This window comes from Talpa europaea, assembly GCF_964194135.1.
Source record: "Talpa europaea genome assembly, chromosome: 1".
Taxonomy (NCBI): domain Eukaryota; kingdom Metazoa; phylum Chordata; class Mammalia; order Eulipotyphla; family Talpidae; genus Talpa; species Talpa europaea.
Window position 1 is genome coordinate 63,216,424 of NC_140073.1, and position 23,949 is coordinate 63,240,372.

General features: G+C 61.0%; 1 protein-coding gene across 1 annotated transcript in view; it reads right to left on the bottom strand.

Moving 5' to 3' along the window:
- Nucleotides 1-20,048, bottom strand: part of HS6ST1 (heparan sulfate 6-O-sulfotransferase 1) — a gene marked incomplete at both ends in the record, with an annotated part of 33,702 nt that extends 13,654 nt beyond the window's left edge. Inside the window, one exon of the mRNA XM_084241105.1 lies at nucleotides 19,522-20,048. Coding sequence (XP_084097231.1) covers nucleotides 19,522-20,048 — 527 coding nt within the window. The remainder of the gene's footprint in view (nucleotides 1-19,521) is intronic.
- Nucleotides 20,049-23,949: the final 3,901 nt, after the last annotated feature.

A 23,949-nucleotide genomic window follows, 5' to 3' on the forward strand; every position in this document is an offset into this window, starting at 1 on the left:
GATGAGTCTTCACTTCCGTCTGAACGCACTCACACCTTGGGGTAAAGGGGTGGTGAGCGTGCCACCCTGGACCTACCCTGGGTGGGGCTGCGTGCCAGCTGACTCCGCCTGACCTGCCTCCAGAAGCTGGGGATCTCGTCATCAGCGTTGCATCCTGGCCAAATGCTCTCGGGCTCACCCTGCCTAGGCCCTGGCTGAGGATATTACCAGGGATCTGAATTGTTCCTTGTTTATGACCTCGGAATCTGCAGACTTGACATGGCCGTCGGGGCCCATGGAGGGACTCAGAGGCCTGTGGGTGAGGAAACTGGCAGCGACGTGCCTGAGCAGACTGTGCAGCACACGTGCCGGCTCAACCTGCTCCCGAATTTCGCTAGACATGCCAGCCCCTGGGTCTCGGTCTCCGTGCCAGGGACACGCAGCCAGGCCTGAGGGCAGAGGACTGTGGAGCACACCTGTCAGGGCAGAGCAGCTCGGGGTACAACTCGAGCTCGGGTGTCACAGCATGACGTATCTCTGCCGGGGCCTCCCTGGCAAGCCGAACTCTGCAATGACACCAGAGCACCCTTGCGCGCTCCATCAGCAAGAGCCCACATCAAAGTTTATGTCAAACTGGATGCCAATTCTGGAAAAGACTAAATACAGAGGCAAGACAAGCACAGCATGTGCCAAATGCAAAGGGGCTCGTCTCGGGGGCAACTTTTCCTTCTGCTTTGCTGTATTTCTTTTTCCCCCTCCCAATTTTATATAACCAAGCATGCATTACACAACAAACAAACTGATTAAGTCTTTTATGTCCCTGATCTATCTCATCTTACAAGAGGTGGTAAGTCACAGGCTACAGGCTCTCCCCCCTCCCCTGAGCCCGGCTTACAGACGTCCCCACAGCCACGAGAACCCAGTTATCATGTCGCTGGCTCCAAGCCCCACACACCCCTCCCCCCTGCAGCTCAGGCGAGTCCTGATTACTTACCACATGGGCCAATGGAGTTTCTGAACAAAACCCCACAGGAATCCCATCCTGTGTTGCACAAGTGTCTGCACAAGTACAGAGCAGGCCGGGGAAGGCAGCCTCATGTGCTCTTTAACATAGATTATTTTGCCCAGAGAAATTCAGAGCCTTCGCAGCGCACTCCAGACACTAACACTGATGTTCCACTTCTTCATCCCGAGGGCCCTGGCGCCCTAGCTCAGCTCTACTGAGGGAGAACCACTTCCTGCGGGCGTGCAGGAGACCTGTCACCTCACCCTTGGACTGGGGGCTGGGTAAGATGAACCTTTCCAGAACCAGAAGACCCCAGCACCGCTATCAAGTTCTGTGGTTGGGACGCAGGAGAAGGGATGCTGGGGCTTGGTCTAGGGAGTGGGGCACAGCAGCCAGTCACGACTCACTTCACCCCACAAACCCTCATGGTGGGGATGACGCTCAGAGCACTCCATGGAGGGGAAACTGAAGCTCAGGGTAGGTGGCCAAAGTCTCCCAGGTACCAAGGGAGTCTGCACCTAATGCATGTCTGCCCTGGGGAGGAGCAGGCACGGGCGCCCTGAGAACTGGCAGGGGAACCAGGATCCGGGTCTTAACTTGTCAAGAAAGAGCCCTGCCACTTAGCAGGTGTGTGGCCAGACAAGAGCCCCGAGGAACGTCTCCAGCCTCCGTCTCCTCACTGCATGAAACAGACAGCGCGGCACCCCACACGGGCAACCCAGCCCTGGGACCCCGGCCCAGACTTGAGGGAGGGAGAGGCAGGCCACTGCAGAAGGCAACGGTCAGACTGAATTCAAGCACGCTCGCGCCAGTTGGGGTCGGGGCGACGGGAGAAGATGCAAGAGACAGAAACAGAAAAGTCATGTCAAAAATGAAAGCCACAAATACCCCTACAGCCTTAAAGAAATCAAAGCAGTGATTCAAGATTTTCCTACAAATATTTAAATACTGAGGAACGCCTGCAGCTGAATTTCAAACAGTTCTGCCAAAAAGCAAAAAAGAACAAACAAAAGACCAAGGGAAAAAAAACAAACCCAAACCGAACTAAAAAGCAAGCACTTAAGTGTATAAACCTGTGCACACATAAGCGTAAGCCCATGTACGTGTACAGATGTGCACGGAGCAGAGCGCGAGAGGACACAGATGTGCAGGCACGCATGCCAAAGTGGCAAACACTGACACAGTCCGTGTGTCTGGGTGGAGGCTTCTTACTATACTAACTCTTCTACAGCTTTGACATTTTATAGAAATAAAAAGTATTGGGGTGGACAGAATTTCAAGTTGTTTCTACCATATTTTCAAAGTGATTATCCAACTTTGTGCAAACTCTCCTGAGTAACACTAAAGATGTAAAAACAGTGCCCCACTTAATTTTTGTAAGGCCAACATCACTCTAACACCACCAGACACACACATGAAAATAAAGGAAAATGACTGCCCTCCTCAGTAAGCATGGGGATTAGGAAAAAAAAAAAATCCAAGCAAAAATCTCATCAAGTCAAACCCATGAGCACATATGAAATACAGATGGACCGGAAGTGCTTGCAAAAATGAAGTACCTGTTGACGATAAAAACCAGCAGAGTGGAGGAGCAGAAAATTCCCTCAGCCTGATGAAGGATCCAGAATAACTGAGACCCCACACAGTCCTCCCAGGGAAGAACGCGCCTGAGGAAGGGTGGGCAGACACGAGCCCTCTCCCGCCGCGACTCTCCAGTGCCTGGGCTCTCAGCTAGGGCAGTGAAATGCCGAGCAGCAGCCTGTGTGTCCACCCATTTCTGCTGAGCCCCTGCGTGCTGGTATGGGCTGGAGGCCTTACCCTTGGGACTCCAGCCTTGAGAGAGGCTACTTCCCACATCCATTGCGCTTGGCCTGGGTCCCAGAGCACCTGACAGGGGTCTATGTTGCTATCAGAGCACTGGGGTCTGAGGGGCCTCCCCCTGGGGTAGCCAGCCATCGGAGGAAAGCAGAAGCAGTGGCCTCATCCGCTGGCATCTGTGCTGTGCAGAGCCTCCTGGGGGCCAGGCCTCTGGCAGGAAAGGCCCCAAGCACCAGGTGAGTTCAGCAGGTGCGTAAGCCCAAGTGCCTGCTTCTGAATGAGCTCAGCAACACGGGCTGGCGTCAGGTCCCCAGGGAGCGCCCCTGGCTGCCCCACCCAGGGCCTCCAGAGGCTTGTGCCTGACCTGGAGAAGGGCAGGCCAAGAAAGCATACACGAAGGCGGATGGGCCTCTCCTAGTCTCAGGTTTCCTCGCTGCCTACAGCTGGCCCTTCTCCGTCCTTGGGAATTGTAGGTGTGCTGCGGAAACAGGAGGCAGCGAAGTGGGATCCTGAGGGCGGTCTCCAGACAGACCTGCAGGAGAACAATTCCTGCCAGGATGTGCGCAAACCGCCCTGCAGGGAGCCCTGAGAACAAAGGGCCCAGGGCCGTGAGGCCTGCTCTGTTTCCATCAACTGTAGCCAGAGGTCTGCAGGCATTTCCGCCTGAGCACATACAGCTCCCAGTAAGTGAACTTGACCCTCCAGGTCCTCCCTTTCCTACCATCAAAGACCTTACCACTTAGGGTGCTCTGGATGCACTCTCCTCTTCCCGTGGCCCACCTGGATGAGGCCTTCCCAACTCCTTGAATCCAGATAGTTGTGCAGGGGAGGGTCTGGCCCAGGACAAGGGCCTTGTGTGCGGGCAGAAGAGTGTGTTTGTCTGGGGATGGAGGGAGCCTGCCGGTGGGTGGGGCGGTGGTACTGGGTAGCAAGGACAGCAGTGGACTGGGCAGGAGGAGAGTGGGGTGGGGCTGAGCTAGCCACAGGCCTCCACCGTCGTAGGGACCAGCTAGGGTGGGGTGGGGGCAAGAGAGAGGGACTATGCCGAGGTACCTGGTGTCCTTCCAAGGAGTCCAAGGCCGGCAAGACACTGGCTCAGACAGACTCCTATGGTTGGAGGTGCCAGGCCACTGCATACTCCCTCAGCCCCAGACAGGGCTCCCCATTCCAGCCTGGACACAGAACCATCAGGGGTTCCTGGTACTGTGGGGCAGTGTGCTCTGCACACTGGAGCTCTGGGACCTGCTTCCCAGGCCCTGGAGGTGGGTCTGGGCCTAGAACCCTATCTTTGGGGGAAGGCTGACAGTCTAATGGAGCCCCTGCACAGCGTGGGGAGATGCCTCCATGAATGGACGGTGGCAGCAGGGGTCCACGGTTCTCTAAGGGTACTTTGAAAAGGCTGTCTTGCAGGGGATGGGCTGGCCATTGGGGGCCGGGGTGGGAGGGGGCAGGGAGCAGTATAAGGAAATTAGCATGGCCCAGATTTGGGGTGCCCCTCCACGGCTGTAATGCAGGGCATATGGTGCAAGGGGGAAGGGCCAATGACTCCCTGGGCACATGGTGGGGGTGCAAGGGCAGGTAGGGTGCTGTCAGCTGATGGGCTCTAGATGGAAAGGACAGCTTGACTCACACAGAAGGGTGCCTTAGGCGGTGGAGATTCTGGGCTCGTGAGGGAGGTGCCCTCTGCCTGGCCACATCAATGCCCCTGGGTTCCTGCTCTGCGATGGAGAACAAGCCTTCCCTCTGGTGACAGCAGACTGGAGCCCCAGGGGTCTCCCTCTCTGGCTCACAGACAGGGTGTAAACTAGTGGGTGCAGGTCTCTGGGGCAGCAGGGTGGAAATATGGGCCTAAGATGAGGACACTATGGGGCCCTGACTCCAGAGTGTCAGACACTCAGGGAGTCCACAGGCCAGACGAAGGGGCTGTAGGACAGTCACGTGCCCTGGTGGTGGACCCCTTACCACTCCGGTCACAGACTGCCATCCAAGGAGACACATCTGTCTCCCACACTTCGGGGTTGGGGGTTCTATGAACAGTCCCCTACCCCCATTGGCTAACTCCTTCTATCCATGTGGCTGAACCTGCCCACCGCGGCCTGGGCCCTGACAGCATTTCTGAGGGGTCCTGGGGTCCTGTGAGTTATCTGCAGACACGTCTCCTTTTTACGACCGAAGTCACAGGTTCCTATTCAGCCTGCATCACCCCTCAAGAAGCCAGGACTGACAGAGCAAGGGGGAACCCCCATTGATGCCACTGGCCATGGTCTATAATGCTCTCATGTGCTGGGCCCCCAGGGGAGTGGGCTCCTGGGGGCCCAGCAAAACCACCTGGGGGCTTGTCCAGACTCATGGTCCAGGGTCCTCTGTGTGACTGCAGGACCCTCAGCTCTGCATGGCCTGTGGGTTTCTATCTCCGCGGGTCCCAGCAGGGCTGTGCTCCTGTTCAGTACCCTCCACCAGTGGGGTGTCCTTCCTGAGGGCCGAGCTCTGCTGTGCATGTTGTGGCGCCCCCCCAACCCGCCCCCCCCCCCCCCCCGCATATCCCACCTCCCAGTGCTGTTTCCCGGAACCACCTACTCTTTCCCCTCGGACCCCCCCACCCTGGCTCACCTGAGGCATCACCACATCAGCCAACACTGCTTTTTCCTCCTAGCCGGTCTCCCTCTAGCTGGCCAGGCCAGCCCAAGGCCCGGGTGGAGGGAGGACTCAGAGAACAGGCCGCTATGGCTTTGAGGCTTGGAACACAGCTGCGTGACATCCGCTCCATAAAGCCCAAAGTAAAGGCGGTCAGTGGTGGTAACCACCGCGGCCCTCACCCAGCCAGGGGAATTTCCTGGCACAGAGCTGGGGAGGTCAGCAGGGCAGCTTCCGGACTTCCCAGAAACCACAGTTCCTCCTCTCCCGGGGGGAGGGGGTTTTCCAGGTTGGAGGAGGAGCAGCAGCAGCAGCAAAATGTGGGCCCAAGGAATGGGGACTGATCTCCCTGCTCACTGAGGCCACAGCCTGAGGTATGTGCAGCCTGGGTGGTGAAGCGGGGTGGGCCTGTGTGGGGATGGCACTGCGACATGGGGTCTCAGAAGCGCCGTGAAGCCTGCTGCAGGCCTCTTCTAGGCCTTGCTGGTGCTGCATGGGCTCTGGGGCGAGAGGGGAGGGGTCTATGCGGAGCCCGGGTCCCACTGCCTGGCAAGTCAGGCAAGTCCCAGGGGGCGCGGAAGCAAGACCACAGACACACTCGCACCACTCCTAAAGCGGAGTGGAAGTCATGACCCAGCCGCATCTGGAGGTTGGGCCAATGCACCGTGCCTCTCCTCCCACAGGCCGCCATGGCCCTTCCTGCTGCTCCCCCTGCTGGGTGGGGACCCCTCTGAGGAGTGGGTAAGAAGGCAGAGGCACTGGCACTGCCCCCAACTGGACCCGACCTGGGTGGGAGTCAGGAAATGCGGGTGTGTGAAGACCTCAGGGACACAGGCCAGGCCACTAGCACCCGTGCAGTGCAGCGCCTCATGCCTGGGACAGGCACACCGAGTCCCTCCAAGCCCCGTGCAGGGGCTACAGCCCCAACTCCCGGAGCCACAAGAGCTCACCACACATTCCCGCCCCCTCTAGCCTGCCGGGACGGCAGACGGGCAGACAGGACGTGAGGGTGGCCCTGCACACAAACCCACGCGCGTGCAGCCTCAGGCTGCCCGTGGGGGGAGGCGAGGGGCACACCCAAGCACAGACACAGCTGTTTCCAGGCTGCCCATGTGCTGGATTAATCTCAGAGACTGGAGGGACAGGGAGGTGGCCCAGGAGCATGTTAAACGAGTAAGGCTCTGTGGTCATGGCAGAGCTGGCCTCGGACCAGGGTTCTGCTGGGGCAGGCCAAAGCTGGACAGACATGCTGGAATTCCAGGGGTGGCCCCAAGTGGGGGTCCACCTCCGACCACCGCTGGGCCACACTCACCATGAAGAGCAGAGTCTGAACCCGGCCTTGCCAGATGCCAGTCCCCAAGTCTGAGCCCTCATGGTAGCACCTCCCACCCAGCGCGTGGAGAGACGGGACCCTGGTACATTTCTGGCGGGAACATAAGACGGTGGTGTGGAAAGGTTTGTGGTTCCTGGAAATTCAGACTTGCAACTGCCATATAATCCAGGGATTCTACTTTTACTCAACATTTTTAGGGAGAGGGGAACTTGAAGCAACTGAGTTACTTTTCTTAGCTTCCTACCCCTTCCCACCCACAGATTATCAGCTCCCCCTCCTCAGCCAGGAATTCCACTTTCAGACAAATGTCCTCAAGGGCCAGAAGCAGGGACCTGAACGAGAAGGTCTGCGCCCCGGCACGCGGCAGCCCCATTCACAGCCACAGCAGAAGCAACCCCAGGGCGCCTGGGAGGTGAGCAGAGAGGCATGCTCGGTTCACCCACCCACTCGAGCGCAAACAGCCCGTCCCAGGAGGACAGGCGCAGGAGGTACGGGAGTCGGGTCGGGACTGAATCAGAAAGTGGAGGGGCAGTCACTGCCTCCCTGGCCACTCTCAGCTGTGGGGGGAGTTCTGGAGGCAGACGGCGCTAATGTCCGTCCAATGATGTGAACACACAACGCAGTGAGCAACGCGCTGACAAGTAGTTGAACAGTGAATCCTACGTCACGCCTGTATCGCCCCTAGGAGAAGGCTCTCCTCCCATGGAGTGTCTGCGGCCAGCCCCAGACACGGGCGCTAAAGAGCAGGTGCCCCAGGAAGGCCGTTCTCTGGGTACAGCCACTACAGGGACGTGCACGACCGTGAGTGCACCCAGTGTGCATCTGTCCCGACCCTGGGTGGCCGGGGCACTTCCTCAGCTCTCAGGGGGAACGACAGGACCAAAACGACTACAGACACCAGACTCAGCCTGCGACAAGGCAGAGATGCACCTGGACATGCCCAGGACTCAGGGGCTACCTGGCCAAGAACCCTATTTCTGTTCGGTTGGACAGAGCAGGGGCTCAGCAGGCAATCTCCCCCGCTATGGGGGTAGGGAGCGCACACCACCTTGTTGTCCACAATGGCGACCCCCAACCCTGCCACTGAGGCTTTGGGGCTCAGTGGACAATCGTGCTCTGTGAGGTTAGTCCGCCTTGCTCTTGGTGATGGCTCTTCCAGCGGGAGGGCGGCCTCCGCCCTGCAGGCTCCTCCTAGTACCTTCACACCGCCAGTTAGCACGGCACTGCGGGCCCAAAGTGGGCTGATAGGGAATGACCAGTTTTGCTTCTGGGGGTCTCGAACCTGGTGTGAAATGAGGATGCATAGAATTAACAGCGGGTGTGTGCCCACTCCCCCAGGACCCTCTCTGGGGCACCAGCTACCTCAGCAGCTTGCACTTCCCACCCACCCCAGGAGCGTGCGGGAAAACGAAACCAGCCCCCCTGCACAGATGAGGAAGCGGAGGCAGCACAGAGGTGAAACATGGGCGCCTGTGCCAGGCTGTCTCCAAAGGTCATGACCTATCCCGCCAGGTCCTCCACAAAGAGCTGGGACCCACAGGTGAGTCACAGCAGCCCATGCCTGGCGGAAGGACCCTGGCTGACGGCGGGACAGAGGGCAACAGCAGGTGGGAGGAGAGAACAAGCCCACTGCCCCTGCACCACGCCCAGTACTATGACCCACCATCTGCCAGGCTGAGGGGGGAACGAGCTCTGCAGCACGAGCACCCACACAGCCCCAAAGGCAGAGGGTGGCAGCTCTCCTCGGGACCAGGACCTATCACCCCATCCTTGCTGTAACCAATACCCAGGTTTCTCTTTCCGGGCCCAGGGCAAGGCAGCAGGAGACGTCAGGGAAAACGAAGCCTGGCTCTGCCACTTTCACTGGGCAAATGGACTCCAGGGCTCCCTCCTTCTGGCACCTTCTGCAAAATGGGGGATTTTTCTAGGGATCTCCAAGCTGACTTTGATATCCAGTTAGTTTTGGCAGAACCACCTCTGGTCTACCTAAAGGGCTGACATGGAGCTGGGGTACTGTGCCTGTGGGTGTTTTTAGAGGCTTTAAGCTGCAGCCCCTCCCTCAGGCTGCCCCCTGACCCAGCTGTCTACCTAGCAGCCCTGTCTGTCACTAACCTCTTCAGGTGCACTGGAAACACAGCTGGGGGGAGGACAGCAGAGGGGTGGTCAGGTCACTGGAATGACAGGCTGATGCAACACTGGGTCAGGATCCCGTCTGACGGCCCCCCACATGCCCCCAGGACACTAAGGTCCCTCGGGGCTCAGCGCTCCAATAGCCACTCCAGGAGGCCACCACTCATGGCCAGGGTGACGGCAGGTCGGCCTCCCACGGCCCCAGCCTTGAGCCTTCCTTCCAGAGAGAGAGCTGCCATCACGTCGGGGGCAGGGTGGTGGTGGTGGTGAAGGCAGACAGACGGAGCACCCCAGCACCCCCACCAATGTGGCCTTCCTAGGATATGAGGGGGACCCCTCTCCTGGGGTGCAGTCATTTGAGGCATCAGGCCTTTCACCCTGAAAGCCTCCGGGGCCACTGATGGCCTCCCTCCGCTCTTGTTTCTGCGCCGAGTGCAAATCTTCCATGAAAACATATTTCCTTCATGTCCCGTGGCCTGTTCTGAGGGGGTGGACGGAAGGGTGGTCCAGCAGAGTGGAAAACTGCTCAGTTCCTCAAATCGTCTAGTGGGAAGGAATTCCAAATGGGAGGAAATGCCCCAAAGTGCCAACCACTTGCAAGGAAAACAGGAATTCTCGTTCCAGCATGTTTCTGAGTCACTGCTAGCTGTGGAGCAGGAGCCACGGGCGAGTGTGCATAGGGGCTGTGTGTGTGGGCGTGTGTACGGGGGTGTACAGGTGTGAGGGGGGCGGTGTGGGGGTGTGACTGAATGGCTGAGTGCCCTGTGCAGGCAGCGGTGAGCCTGGGGGTCTCCAGCCTCCAGTCTGCGGGGAGGGGAATCCTGCTGTGGGAGGGGCGGGCACCCCTGAGGTGAGCTGGGGTCCAACCCCAGCACCAGGCTGCTGCTGTGAGGCCGCTGAGGATGATCTGTGGCTGGTGCTAACACGATCACATGAAACGAGCATCAAAATGGAAAGGTGGCCGAGCCATATGGGGGGTTGGCCACCCCGACTAGTCACCTTTTCTGGGAGGCTGTACACAGCAGGAGGGCGGGGGGCAGGAGCCCACGGGGACCCAGTGGTTGTCAGAGCCCTGGCAGCCTGTCGCATGCAATCCACACACAGAGGGGAGGTGAGCTACCTGTCCTGACCTTGGGGACACGTGGGTGCAGGTACCAGCCGAGGCCCAGCCTGCCAGAGCCTGGGTGCCGCAGACAATGCGCCTGCTCACCGGTGGGGCCATGGCGAGTGTCTCAGGGCTCGGCTGCTCTGGACGGCCTGTTCCCCTGCCAGCCCACATGACTGGAGCCCATGAGCAGCAGAGGATGCCTGCGGGCCTCGCCTCCCCAGACAACGCTTCCATTCGGGTGATAGGGCAAAAGGTTGCTCCCCGCTTCTGGATAAACTCAGGCCTCAAGCCATCCCTATCAGAGCCAGGGAGGCAGCCCAGTGCCCTGTGAGCCCTGTCCGGGACTGCCCACCGGCCCACCCTGAGGGCATAGTGTGGCCACAGTTTGGAGGTTTCGCCAGGGCCTGTTTGCGCAGCTGGCTCTGCTGCTCCCAAGGGCCTCAAGGGGGGGCCGCCAGATCCCAGGCCCAACTCGTCAGCCAGCTACTGAGCTACAGCACAAACTGCTGCTATAGAAAGAAAGAATGAAAATAAATATTTAAAAAATAGTTTTCAGGTCCAGCACTAACTTTTCCATGGCCCTGAGCGTCCTCTTGGCTGCATGTGGGGCCAACTGGGCTGGCTCTGGGCAACCCTGCCCCCACCCCGGATGCTGGCTGAGCCCCTGACAGACAGTCCTCAGTAGCTTTCCTGGCCCCACTTCCTCTTTGAGGACCGGTTCCGGAATGACGATGGCCAGGCTGGTGCAGGCAGGGCTGATGGGACTCAGGAGGCCCAGGTTCAAGTACCAGGTCTCCTGTCTATGCTGATGGCCTGCGGCAAACTGCCTGACCTGAGTCTGTTTCCCCACTTCAGCCTCTCTGAGTAATGCCAACGCCCACAGGCCCCTATAGGCCAGACCCAAGCCTCAGAAAGAGTGACTGGGGGTCCAGAGTACATCCAGACTGAGGCCAAACTAAGACACATGTGAAGGGGTTGGACCTGACCCGATTTCACGTGGAGAAGCCAGCATCCAGCCTGGCTGATGTATCACCGTGGGGACCAAGGCCCCAATACTACCCACACATGGTAGGCTCCCAGTGACCCAAGGAGGTGCTCACTGCAGAGCCCTCTAGGTCCTCGCACCTCCAGGCGGCCTATCAGAGGGGGCCAGCGCCAGGATCCCATCTCAGTGACTCTTTCAAGACACTGTAAAAGGAAAGTGGGTAAACACTTGCTAACCAAGTTAGATTCTCAAGGACCCCAAGCGCAGCAGCCAGGCCACCTTATCGCAGCAAGTAGTAGCCGCTGGCCCAAGGGGGTCTCCTGCAATGGGCAGCAGCTCTGCCCCTTCCCCACGTCTGCTGCACGAGTGAGGACCATCTAAGTCAGGCACCCCAACTTGGCAACCCTAGCACCACCCTGAGTCACCTCTAGTCCATCCAAGACAGGGACAGTGACCAGGTACGATGGGGCTCAGGCTGGGGGAGGACACAGAAAATGAGGGTGCGCTGGACGAGGGAGAGGGAATAAAGGAACCCAATCAGCCTTGCTGTGCCAAGCGAGGCCACCTCCCTAGCCAAAGTTGGGTCCCCTGGTCTGTAGGGGTGTGCTTGCTGGTTCAAGACCACTAGGACAGAGGAGGGGTGTGGTGAGGGAGTGCCCAAGGCACTTGCTGGGTCCTCTGTGCATCTGATGGGTCAAACTTGAGGGCTCCACGGGGAGGGGGAGGCTCATGCTACACAACGAGCCAGAAGACACACACCTAGGCTGCCAGGGCCTCCGAGGTGCCCATCCTCTGGGACTCTGCTGGCCTGATGTGCATTTGTGTCCTTGAGTGAGCCCTGCGCGGAGACTGCAGGGTTCCCCTTCTACTCAGCTGCCTGAGGATGGCGTCTGCTTTGGCCTGGGGGAGCCCCTCCTCACCCCATCACCCACCTTGTACCAACTTGATTGAAACCCGAGCATCTTTCACTTGATAAAACGGTGTTTTCTGCTGGCACATTACCAGCCCCACTTCCAAGAAAGCAAAGAACAAAGCCGGACTGAGCTTCCTGGCCACCTACGCCAGCAGGTTTTACAGCAGGCCCTGCACTTGAGCAGGACTCAGGCGGTGCACCAACAGGCAAGCCTGCTGTCGGGACCTGCGCAAGCAAAACAAACCACCCAGACCTGCCTGCCCACCCACCCGCCAGAGAGCAGTGGCCTGGGCAAGAGGTAAGGCTGGACAGGCGAGGGGCCGGCTCTCAGGCAGGGCAGGAACTGCGCTCACCCCTTAGTCTACCTACTCCTTGGCTTTGTGCCTGCTTGGGCAGAGCCTCTCCTCATGGGGACAGCCAGACTCCCTGGGAGGTCATCTGCTTTGCCTCCATTCTACCTCAATTTTTTCAAGGAAGCCACACATCGGACCTGATGACTCAGCTGTTTCCGGCAGGGCCCCCAGGAGGTGGGCGGAACCTTCCCAGCGTGCCTGTATGTCCAAGAGGCCCCAGGAAGTCCCTCTGTGACCAGCCACGGTCCCCTCTACCGTGGCAGGCCCGAGCCCCGCCTGCTCCTTGTCACGGGCAGGGCTTAGGAGGAACCCTGGAGCACCACATGCCAGGCCTGCAGGAGCCCTGGGTCTGCCATGTGACACCAGACAACATTATCCAGGCTCTCTGAGCTCCAGCTCCTCACCTGCAGGCCTGGGCCTGACAGCGAGGCCCGGAAGGGGCAGGACGCACCCCTCGGGGAGCGGTGAGGGTGGCCGTCCCATACAACTGGACTTCACTCTTGGACTCTGCCCTCGCCTTTGCGGTGAGGACACCCATGCCCCACTCACCAGCACAGCCTGGTCCCTGGACCCTGGGCAAGGTATGTGGGGTGGCCTCAGGCAGGAGTCAAAGGCACAAGGCCAGAGGACACCACTGGTCCTGTGAGGAAAGCTGAGACTGGCCACCCCACTCTGTGAACTCCTAGGGGCAGGTGAGGAGGCATCGGCAGGCCCGGCCACTGTTGCCTGGTCTGTGAAACCCCCTGTGTGTTCTCAGAGCAAAGCACAGGGGAAAAAACAGACGGGTCCAGACAGAACTTGCCGTTAACACAAGCGCTCAACAGATTAAATATGCAAGTCGAGGACCAACACGGATCAATCTCCACAGTGAGGATGAGTGAAGAAGGTTGAGTTTAGTCTGATGCAGGTTCCCAACAGTATGAAAAGGTACAGAAACACAAGGGCAATGGTGACGGGGAGGGGTCACTGGAGACCTTCCTCTGCGCCCCGTGGGCGGGTGACCACAGCCCAGGCCCAGGCGTGAGGGTCCAGGAAGAGGGCAGAGCCACCGCACCCCAGGTGTCTGGGGTGGCATCGGGAGAGGAGAGCAAGACCTGAGAGCTCAGCCAGGAGGGCCGCTCTGTGCCCAGCTGAAGACAGCTGACACTCCCCCCCTCCTCTCTTCACCACAGAGCTCCTCTTGATTGGGTCCCAAGGGTTCTCACAGGGACAAGTGGGTCAAGCTGCTGCTAACACAGGCCACAGATTCCTGGACAGCCCAGGCTTTCCCAGAAGACCGTGGTTGTACAATCTCTTGCATCTGTGCTACTGGCGAGAGGGACATGGGTTTCCTGGTGCTTTGGGAAGGAACAGGGTGGCTCCCAATGCCACAACCCGGGGTGAGCAGGAGACCCCTACGGCAGAAGCACAGCACGTTCCAGGTCATCATGTCAGAAGGCAGTGATGCCTGGAGGATGCTCTGCTGGCCTTCAAGCTGACCAATTCCAAGTGGAGACGGGAACTGAACTGCCAGCTGGAGCTGGAGGACTCTTTGCTGTCCCCATGGGGGAGGCACTGCTGCCTCTTGCGGGGGGGGGGGGGGGAGGCCCAACACCAGACGTAATTCCAAGGCCGGTACTACCCACAAGGCCAGTACTATCAGGAAACTCATTTTGTAGCTGGGGAAACTGAGGCACAGGAAGGCGGCTGGTGAGTAGGGATTCTTCAACCCAGCTGCCCTGGTTCTAAGTCTGGGCCCCACCCTTGGCCGGTAATGCCTCAGTTCTGAGGTTCTGTCTCTGAGGCAGGCCTTGATCACAACTGCACCTGTGCCCCATTCCCAGGCTGGTTCTTCACCACTGGGCCACCCATGGACCACCCCTGTCCTTCCCGGCTGAGGAGGGAGCAGGGGAGCTTCCTCCTGGGTCCTGGCACAGCCTCGAGTTCTCCCTCACAGGAGAGAGAGAAACAATGAGGCCCGTAGCATTCTGAGCATCTCCATGTGCAGTGAGGCCATGGGCAGACCCACACCAGCCTGACCTAAGCGCCCAGGCATCCAACCGTCCCCCAAGGCCCTGCCTGTGACCAGCAAGGGCAGGTCCCCATGGCCACAGGTTCTCTTAGACTCCACAGCTTTGTAAACAACTAACTCCAGAGTTTCAACCTTTCTGGTTACTGTCTTTCCAGACAATTACTGATTTACTCCAGTTCCCCCTGTTGGGCCTTTTAATGCTCCCCACGCAAACAATAGAGGCAGCTGCTGGTGGACAGACCAGATGTGCTGGTGAGGGTTCCTCAGTGAAGCCTGGCAGCTGGCCCATGGAACGCTCCATGGCCCCAGAGCCTACTCCCTGGAGGACCTGGCCCACTCTGGGATGGAGAGGCCTGCACCACTCCGACGGCAGAACTGAGGGCCAACGGCAAGACACGGGCACAACCTGGAGCTGGAATTAAGTCATGGGTGACAGGTCAAGAAATCCTTAATAGAAACAAATGGCAAACACCCCATTTTAGGGAGCAGTTTCCCTGTGCCCACGAGGCCCAGGTGCAAGGTGAGAGGTTGTCCAGGGCTTGTCTCCCCTCGGGCTTCCTGCTGTGCCTTCAAAGAACCCAGGGCTGAGTCCCCATGAGTCCCAGCCCTCTGGGGGGGCCTCAGAGCCCTGTTTACGGAGGGCCCATAAGCCTTTGCAGTGGCCTTGTAGAGCTCAGGGTGTCAGGCCCCATAGACAGCCTTTGGTGAGGTAGGCCCCAGACCCAGGGTGCTTGGCTGAGTGACCCAATAGGCCAACAGCTGGGGTAGAGATAAGGCCTTCATACTGCCAGCCTCCCCGGAGAGAGATGCAAGTAGGCAGCGCTGCAGGCCACAAACAGGCGGCCTTAGGAGGGCCAGACAGACTCCTCCCTGGGTCGCCTGGCTAACGCTGCTGTTCTCTAGCTATGTCCACACCAGGCCAGGCAGTCTGGGACCAGCACTTTAACTCTCTCTGATGCGTGGCGATGTGTGTGCCACATTTTCCCCAAATCAGAAGTCCTTAACGATGGGGACCTGGAATAGCACCGTAACAGCAAGGAGCAGGGTGGGGCGGAAAGACAGATTAGGCCACAAGTCAAGAAAGGGACACCCACAAAGGGACGGCCTGCATTTAGGAGCTGCTTGGATACCAAGACCAAGGCCCGACCTGTCCCCCTAGGGGAGCCCTTCTCTGCACACGCTGTCCCTGTCCCTACAGCCTTCTTTCACTCTATCCACCCCCGTGGGCCTCAGCTGATGCATGAAACCTCACTGTAGTTCAGGAGTGCAGCTTCTTGTCCATACTCGTCCCCAACCTGCAGTACTGTGTGGAGGTAACTTCCGTGAGCGCCTCAGACACTGTAGGTCACACCCGCTGTCACCACTCACAGGTGTGCTGGTTACATGACTGGGGCGGCATCGCAAGCCCGGAAACTCCAGTCCAACTTAGAACCTTCTGTCTGCATGTTGACTCCCTCCCCCGACCACACAACAAAATTTAATAGCAAGAGAAAATGCCAGCTGAGCTGCAGAAAAGACCAGAGCAAGAGTCTACAGACAAAACCTTCTTGCAAACTCATCTCTTCACCTTAGCGCTGGCAGTGAGGCTGAGGTTCCAGCGGGGGCGTCTGCGTGGCTGTAAACAACGGCTCAGGAGAAGGGGTCATGACCCCCTCGGCAGGACGTGGCTGGCGCCCTGGCTCTCATCCTGCAGCTGCTGGGGTGAAGGCTGCCAGACATCTCCCAGGAGAGCAAGCTGCTGGGTCTGCGGAGTCTCGGCAGCTTGCACGCTCTACACAGGGGCAGTCAGGCTGCCGTTCTCACCCGCGGGTGGTCTCCCCAAGTCAGAGACCTATGAGATCCAGCAGGCCTGGTGGGGCACCCGGCCTCAGGACAGACAGAGGTCTGGCTGCCCGGCTCCCAGGCTGAGAGGCGCTGTCGGTTCTCCAACGTTCCTGGGCTCGGCCTTCTTCATGTGGGAAATGCAGCTGGTCGTCACAGCCCTGCCTGGTGGGCTGGCGGGACCGGGGGAGATGACATGCTGAGCGCTGTGGGGACCCTCCCCTTGAGCTGCTGCACCCCATCCCTCACCTCTGTGCTTCAAGGTGCCTCTGGGCAGATACAGTGAGCAGATGGGCGGGCCGGCGGGGTGCCTCGGCACAGCCACTCCCAAGGCTGTGCTTGTCAGGTGGGACTTTTTGGGAAAAAAACACAGATTGACACATTGTGCTGATTTATGCTAATAAACTCTTCAACCCATGGCAATGTTGAGTATCCCAAGGGTGCTGCTGGGCCCTCAAGCATCAAAAGTGGCAGCCAAATGAGGTGCAGGGTTTCTGGAAGAGAACTTAACATTCACACTGAAAGCGTTTACATTTTCAGGCTATTCGATTAAAAAATTCCACTCCTAGGAACTTCCAGAGGAAATCAGAGTTATGCAAAGCATGACGCAGACGTCCCCGTGCGGCGTCGCCCCAGAGCAGGCAGGGACACCTACTCGTCTGCAGCACAGGACCCACGGCGGCGCAGCCAGGGGCGTCTGGGGCTCTGAAGCCTTTAACGATGCAGAGTGACATTTATGAGCAGCGCGTGTTACGGTTTTGGTTACAGCAAAGGGGGAAAAAAAGATGGGGTGCGAAGAATCCAGGAACTTTTTTTTTTTTTTTAGTATAAAACTTCTCTCCTGTGCTTTCCTCCCTACCGCTTCCCGGGGCTGTCACCGCACAACGCAATGGGCGGGGACGTGACAGAAAAGGACAAAGCTGGCCTCGCCGACCACAAGCCTCTCAGACCTCCCGCCCGGAAAGGAGCCCCAGGACGCCCAGAGACGATGGGTCAGGGCTGCGTGCGCATCCCCCTCCCAGCTCCCCGACCCGGGGTCCTGCCCACCCAGCACGGCCCAGGCTTTGCAGCAGTGGCGGGCGTGGGCCAGAAGTCCTGGGAGAGTGAGAACCCGAGTCCCAGAGCAGTGCAGACCGTAGCGATGCATGTTCCCCGACCGCCGGCAGCCATCCGGGAGCTTGCCTTTTTGTTCCTCTGCTTAGCTAGCAGAGATGTTCGCTTTAAACGAAAATCTAATTCTGAGCACCCTGACCTCAGCCTGCCTCTGCAGGGCCTCCTGAGGCGATTCAGGGCACGCTGACAGCCCCAATCAGGACCACTGGGTTGCCGGACTCTGGTCCCTGGCCCTAGTCACATGCTCTGGGGACCCTGCCCCGTGGCGGGCTTGCGTGGACTGTGCCCCGTGGCGGTAAATAAGGTAATCATGAAGTCAAGGTGGAAAGTGTCAGCAGCCGCAGCCTTCGATCTAAGTCTCCCCACTGAGGGGGCCCCCAAAGCTCTCTGGGCTCAGCACTGCACTCCAGGTTGGGCCCCTGGAGAGGATGTGGTGGGGAAGAGGTGGGCAGAGCACAGCTCCTGGGGAGGCTCTGGACCCGAGGAGACTGCTCTCATGGGTGCCAGAGGCGGGCAGCACCCACTATGCCCCCAGACAGAGCCACAGGCCACGGCCATGCCAGGAGGGCGGTGGGGGGGGGGGGGAGGCACAGTCAGGAGCAGGGGAGAGGCTCCAACCCAAGTGGCCCAGCGTGAGGCAGGTCACCCGCCTACAGCCAGCATTCTCTCACACCCCCACTCCTCTCTCCCCAATCAGAAAGCTCTAAGGAAGACTACAAGTTCCAAACCGTTCCGGGAAGGCATGGCTCATCTCCACAGCACACCCAGCTCAGAAAGACCTGGGCAGATGTGTGTGGCAGGGGGTGCCCGATCTAGCGAGACCCCCATTTCCTCGCAAGAGGCGCACCTCTCCCAGGCCCCACAGCCCGCGGCACCGAGTGCCCGAGTGCGGGGAGATGCTTGGGAGAGGGCTCCAGAGCAGGCCTCAGGAGGGGGGGCAGTCTGCCAACCCCCTCCCCCCAACATGCTCAGCCCTGGGGACACACAGAGAGGAGGAAGGAGGGCCCAGGCCCTGGCCCAGCAGCTAGCACACCCAGTGAGGGCAGCTGGGGAACCACACCCAGCCCCAGCCTTCTCCCCACACCCTCGGGCTCCAAAGAGGGTAGGACTGGATCTGAGGGAAGGAGAGTGAGGGGGACCCTCGAGGTCCTGACACCACGCACCCCACGGAGGCTGGGCATCACCAGAGGAGTGCTGGGCTCCAGGGCAGGTGGGAAAATCACACCCCTGTGTGCACAGTGCGGACTAGGGGCACACACCGCAGGGGCGCTTGGGGCAGGTTCGCCTGCAGACACACGGGGCCCAGGCTGCCCCGGCAGAGGGAGCGGGCATGGGTCTCGCCGCTGGAAGGGCGGGGAAGGGAGGAAGCAGCCGGAAGGCCGTGACCCAGGACAGCGGGGTCTGCTGAGGCCCAAGCGCCTCCCTCGCCCTCCTCCCCGGGGGCCACGTGCTGCTGAGCTCAGCACCTCGCGCCCCGGGGGGGGGGAGAGGGCTGGGGGGCCCTGGGGACCCCGAGGGACCTCGCCTCAGGACCCGGGGCGCAGGAGAAGCTCGCCGGGGCTGCTGGGTTCCCCGCTCACCCCTCTGCACACTGCAGCCTCCCAGCGCCCCGGCGGCTCTGAACGCGCCCCCGCAGGGCCCCGGCGGACCCGCAGGCGCCCCGGCTCCAGGGCGGGAGGGGGGGGGCTGCGCCGTCCAGTCGGCTGGAGCGGAGCGCCCAGGCCCGCCGCACAGGAGCGGGGTGCGGATGGGCACCCCAGGGCAAGGGGGAGACCCTCCCTCCGTTCCAGCACCCCAATTTCCTGACAGTTCGGCGGCGTGAAGCAGAGGCAGACACGGCACAGCGCGCTCGAACCCCCTTCGCCCCTGGGCGCCCCGGGGCCAGCTCTCCCGCCAGGAGAAGTTGGTGCGCGCAGCTCGGGACGCAGCAGCCCCCGGACCAGCGCTCCCGGGCGAGCCCCAAGATAAACAAAAGGCGCGCAGGAAGTCCCGGCCCTCGGCGGCGCCGCCTCTTGGGGAGCCCGCGGCCGGCGCCCCGCCTCTCCCCGGCAGGTGCGGGAGCCCTCGAACCGGCCGCCGGGCTCCGGCCAACTCGGCGGGCGCGCGGCCCGGCCCCCGCGGCCTTTGTTCCCCGCGCGGCCGGGGGCTTCTCCTCGGGCCCCGGGGCCGGCGGGCGGGCGGGGGGGGGCGCCCCGTTTCTCCGCCTCGCGCCGCGGGGGAAGCGGCGGGGCAGGGGGACACTCCCGCAAGGCCCGGGAGCCCGGGCCGGGCACCGCCGGGGCGCGGGGGGGGGGCGCCGGCGGGCGGGCGCTCTCACCTGGGCGCGCGCAGCGCGGCGGGGTCGCGGCGGTCCAGCACGCCGGGCACGCAGCTGGTGAGCTCGGTCCAGTCGGCGTGCAGCCCGCAGCTCCAGCCCGTGGAGAAGCGCGAGAAGAGCCAGGTCTCGCGCCGGTTGGGCCGGTAGCAGGTGCACTTCTTCTGGCCGGGCCGGCAGTCGCAGGGCACCTCGAGGCGCACGTTCTGCACCAGGTGGCGGCCGAAGGTGGTGCCGCCCGTCTTCTGGATGTGCAGGAACACGATCACGTCGTCGCCCTTCATGTCGAAGCGCAGCGAGCGCGCCAGCTCGCGCGCCGGGAAGCGGTACTTGCGCTGGTAGTGCGGGTCGGGCGTGGGGAACAGGTCCAGGTCGTCGGGCGGCGCGCGGCCGCCGGGCGCGCCCAGGCCCAGCCCCGGGCCCGCGTACTGGTAGAGGATGAGCATGAAGCACGCGGAGCCCGCCACCACCAGCACGAACCTGCTGGCGCGCTCAACCATGGTCCTGCCGCCGGCGCGCCGCCGCCGCATGTGTCAGCATCGCCGGGCGCGGGGCGCGGGCGCGCGGGGCGCGGGGGGCGCGGGGCGGCCGCCGCCCGCGCTCCGGCCCGGCCCGGCTACTCGGCGCCCAGGCCGCCCGGCGCGCCGCGGGCCCCGGCCCGGCGCGGCGCCAGGGCCGCTCCCCGCCCGGCCCCGGCTGCCCGGGCCCGACCCCGGGCTCCGCTCCGGCTCGGCTCCGGCCCCGGCCCCGGCCCGCGCCCCCCGCGGCCCCGTCGGCCGCTCCGCTCCGCTCCGCGCCGCGCCGAGAACGCTCTGCGCCGCCCCGCGCGCCGGCCTCCGCAGCCCGCGCCGCCCCGCCCCGCCCCGCCCCGCCCGCCCGGCCGCCCCGCCCCCGCCCCCGCCCGCCCCGCGCCGCTTGCCGTCGCCGCCCGCGCCGCTGTCCGGCCCCGCCCCCGCCCCGCCCGGCTCCAGGCCCGCCCCCCGGCCCCAGCCCCGCCCCCGGATCCAGGCCCTCCCCTGCCCCGCCCCTTCCCCCGCCCCCGGCTCCAGGCTCCGCCCCCGGCCGGCTCCGGCGCTGCGCGGCCCCGGGGGCGCGCGGGGAGACGCCGGCCCCGCGCGAGCGCCGCTTCTGGGCTGGGGGGGGGCGCTTGCAGCCCCGGCGCCCCTCCGCCCCCAACCCTCGCGCGGGGCCGGCTGCGCGCGCCGCCTCCCCTCACCAGACGGCGCGGCCGCGACCTTGGACGCGGCGTTCGGGGCGCCCAGCCGGGGGCCCAGCCGGACTTGGGGGCGGCGGGGTGCGGGGCGCGCTCACCCCGCGGGCCGGCAAGGGAGGGGCGGCGGGCGCGGCCCGCGGACTGTAGGCTTTGCGGGCCCCTCCTCCGAGCGCGCGTCCCCCGTGTCCATGCGCTGGAGGGCCGCGGGGGCGCCACGGGACCCCCCCCCCCCGGGTCTGCGGCCTCGGCGGGCCGGGTCAGGCCCCGCCACGGCAGCCCCCGCCCGGGCCGGCAGCCCAGGCCTCCGCGGCAGCTGCGGCCCCGCCCGCGCCCGGGAGGGCCGGGCTCTGCTCTGCTGGAGAGGGCTCGGGCGCGGGGACCCAGCCCCGGAGCTGGGAGGACCCCAGCTGCTGCTGGAACAGCCGGGCCGCGCGCGGCGTGGGAGGGGCTGCTTCCCGGAGCCTGCGTCCACACACCCGCGGCGGCGGGGGCTGCCGGAGCCCGGGCCTGGTCGGGTGGAGAGTGGACCGCGAGGGTCACGGCTGCCTCGTTCCGGGCACCGCTGTGTGTACAGCCGCGCCGAGGCCGTCTCCAGGCCAACTCAGAGACCTCGTAAAAGACTCGCCAACACCCACATTAAATTGACGACAACAAATGTTGGCGAGGACGTGGAGAAAAAGGAACTCTCCTGCACTGCTGGTGGGAGTGCAAACTGGTCCAGCCACTATGGAGAGCTGTGTGGAGGCTCCTCAGTCTACTAAAGATGGAGCTACCATGAGATCTGGCAATTCCACTCCTAGGGATCTACCCAAAGGACACAAACATTGATTCAAAAGAACACCCGTACTCCTATGTTTATTGCAGCACTATTTATAATAGGTAAAACCTGGAAACAACCCAAATGCCCAAAAATAGATGACTGGATCAAGAAGATGTGGCATGTATACACCATGGAATACTATTCAGCAATCAAAAAAGATAAACTCATGCCATTTGCAGCAACATGGATGGAGCTGGAAGGAATGATGCTCAGTGAAATAAGCCAGAAGGAAACAGAAAAATATCAGATGGTTTCATGTATAGGAGGATCACAGGGAAACCAAATAAGGGGTCAGAAAAAAACCTGAACAAAACTAGCAGGCAAACTACAGGTCTGAGACATACAGCAGGGAAGGGGTGGAAGAGCACAAGGGACTGTGGTGATAGCTCACAGGTGATTGGTGGTGGGAATTACACCTCAGGGGAGCAATAAAGTATTTTACAAAATGAAAAATGATGTATATATACATTTGGAAAAAAACCCACACATTAAAAAAAAACAAACCAACCCAGGAACCCCCCCCCCAACATCCAGCTAGGAGGAGCCTGCTGTTTTCAGAAGGGGAGGAGGAACATCCACTCTAGAAGGAGGGTGGCACCCCCTGAGGTGGGGGTGGGGTGGGGTGCTGTGTTCTCTATGAGATCTGGAGTCCCACTGCTCCCTGTTCATCCTGGAGCTGTTTTAAAACTGACCCTGGCCCAAAGAGGTTGGGGGCAGCTGGGTCAGACTTTTGCAGGCCTGACTCACTCTTGCCTGCAGTTGAGGGGGCAGGAGGGGGCGGCTGGCACAGCTATGTACCTGCCTCTGCTCACCTCTGTCCATACTCACGCTGTGGCATGAGTCAGCAGTCTAGACCTGCAGGGTGGCGCTGCCCTGGCTTACCCTCTAGGCCTCCTTCCCCTGCAGCAATCCTCTGCCCAGTGATAACTCACAACGAAGACTGCTCCTTATTCAGAGCTGTGGGGTGCAGGTACTGTACAGGTGTCATTTCCACCCCCTCAGCAAGCCCGCACTGTAGACTGATACCCATTTTACAGAGGGCAAAGCAGGTTTGGAGGGGTGGAGACCTTGCCCAAGGTCACATGGCAGGTTGGTGCTCTCCTCTTCCTGACCTCTGAGAGCAGGCAGGATAAAGCCTGAACAAAAGTCTCCCTCCTGGTGCCCCTGCCTCCTCAGCCCTGGTTGAAGACAGAAAGAGTCCACCAGGGCCAGCCAGGCTGTGAGTTGGCAGAGCAGGGGCTCTAATCCTAGGTAGCCCAGCTCCAGAGCTGGCCCTCCCTCATCCCTGCACTCCCAGGCCAGAGTGATGGCTAGAATGGGGGGCAGTTAGGGTCTAGGGGGCTGCTTCTAAGCTACCAAGACAGTCTCTGCTGAGATAGCAATGTGGGTCCAGAGTATCCAACTGGAGCATTTGAAGACATCCAAACCATGTGGGTTTTGCCTGTGCCCCATCTTGTGACAATTTCACTGTCCCAATAGAGAAACTGAGGCCCAGAAATGGAAGAAGGGCCTAGCAATGGGGTCTGCCACTCCCATGAGCTTTGAGAGCTCTTTGGCAGCCTGGCCCACGAAGGAGCTGCTCTGTGGGATGTTGCTTAATCCAGCTTTGCACCTGCCAGATGACTCATAGGGAACCCCCTACCCAGCCCCTTTATTCTGTTTTCAGAAGGGGTGTTGAATAAAGGGACCCCTTTATTCAGAATTCTTTTGGAGGAAGAAAGTCTCCCTTTCTAGTTGACTATAGGATTTTACTGTCTCCGCCTTTGATTTCAAGCACTGCACCTGTGCGTGGAGACCCCAGACTGTAGGCAACTGTCTCTTATCTCAGAGTCAAGTTTGATGAGCCACTAATCACGAGTCAAGTTGCTTCAGTGAACGAATGGACTTTGGGGAGCAGGACGGAATGCAGGCTGTGCGCCTCCTTGCCTGCCTGAAGCTTTTAGCGTCATCCCCTGACGAATGGACAGAAATGCACCCCTCGAATTAAAGGACAGCTGTGGATTTCAGGCGAGGTCACAGAGCACAGCCAAGCCGCCAACACTCGTTTCTAGGCCCTTGCAGTTTCCTCCCTGTCCTTGCTTGATCGCCCAGTCCACCTCCCCCACAGCCCCAAGCTTGCGCGTGAATAGGAGAGTTAAATGTTTGCTGGCAGCCGAGTGTTTTCAGAGTTCAGAACAAAGCGGCAGCAGCGCCTCTGCTCCCTGGCTCTCTCCTGAACGTTCACCTCAGTGTTCAAATGTTCAGCGCCCACATTTTTGAGTCTGCTCTCCGGCTGAAACATCCGAGAAAAGAAAACACCGCTGATAGAATCTGAGGATCAAAGACACACAAGTCATTGTACTTCTGCTCCTGGAAAGTGCGAGTCGCCATGAGATTCCAGTTTTAGGAATGAAATACA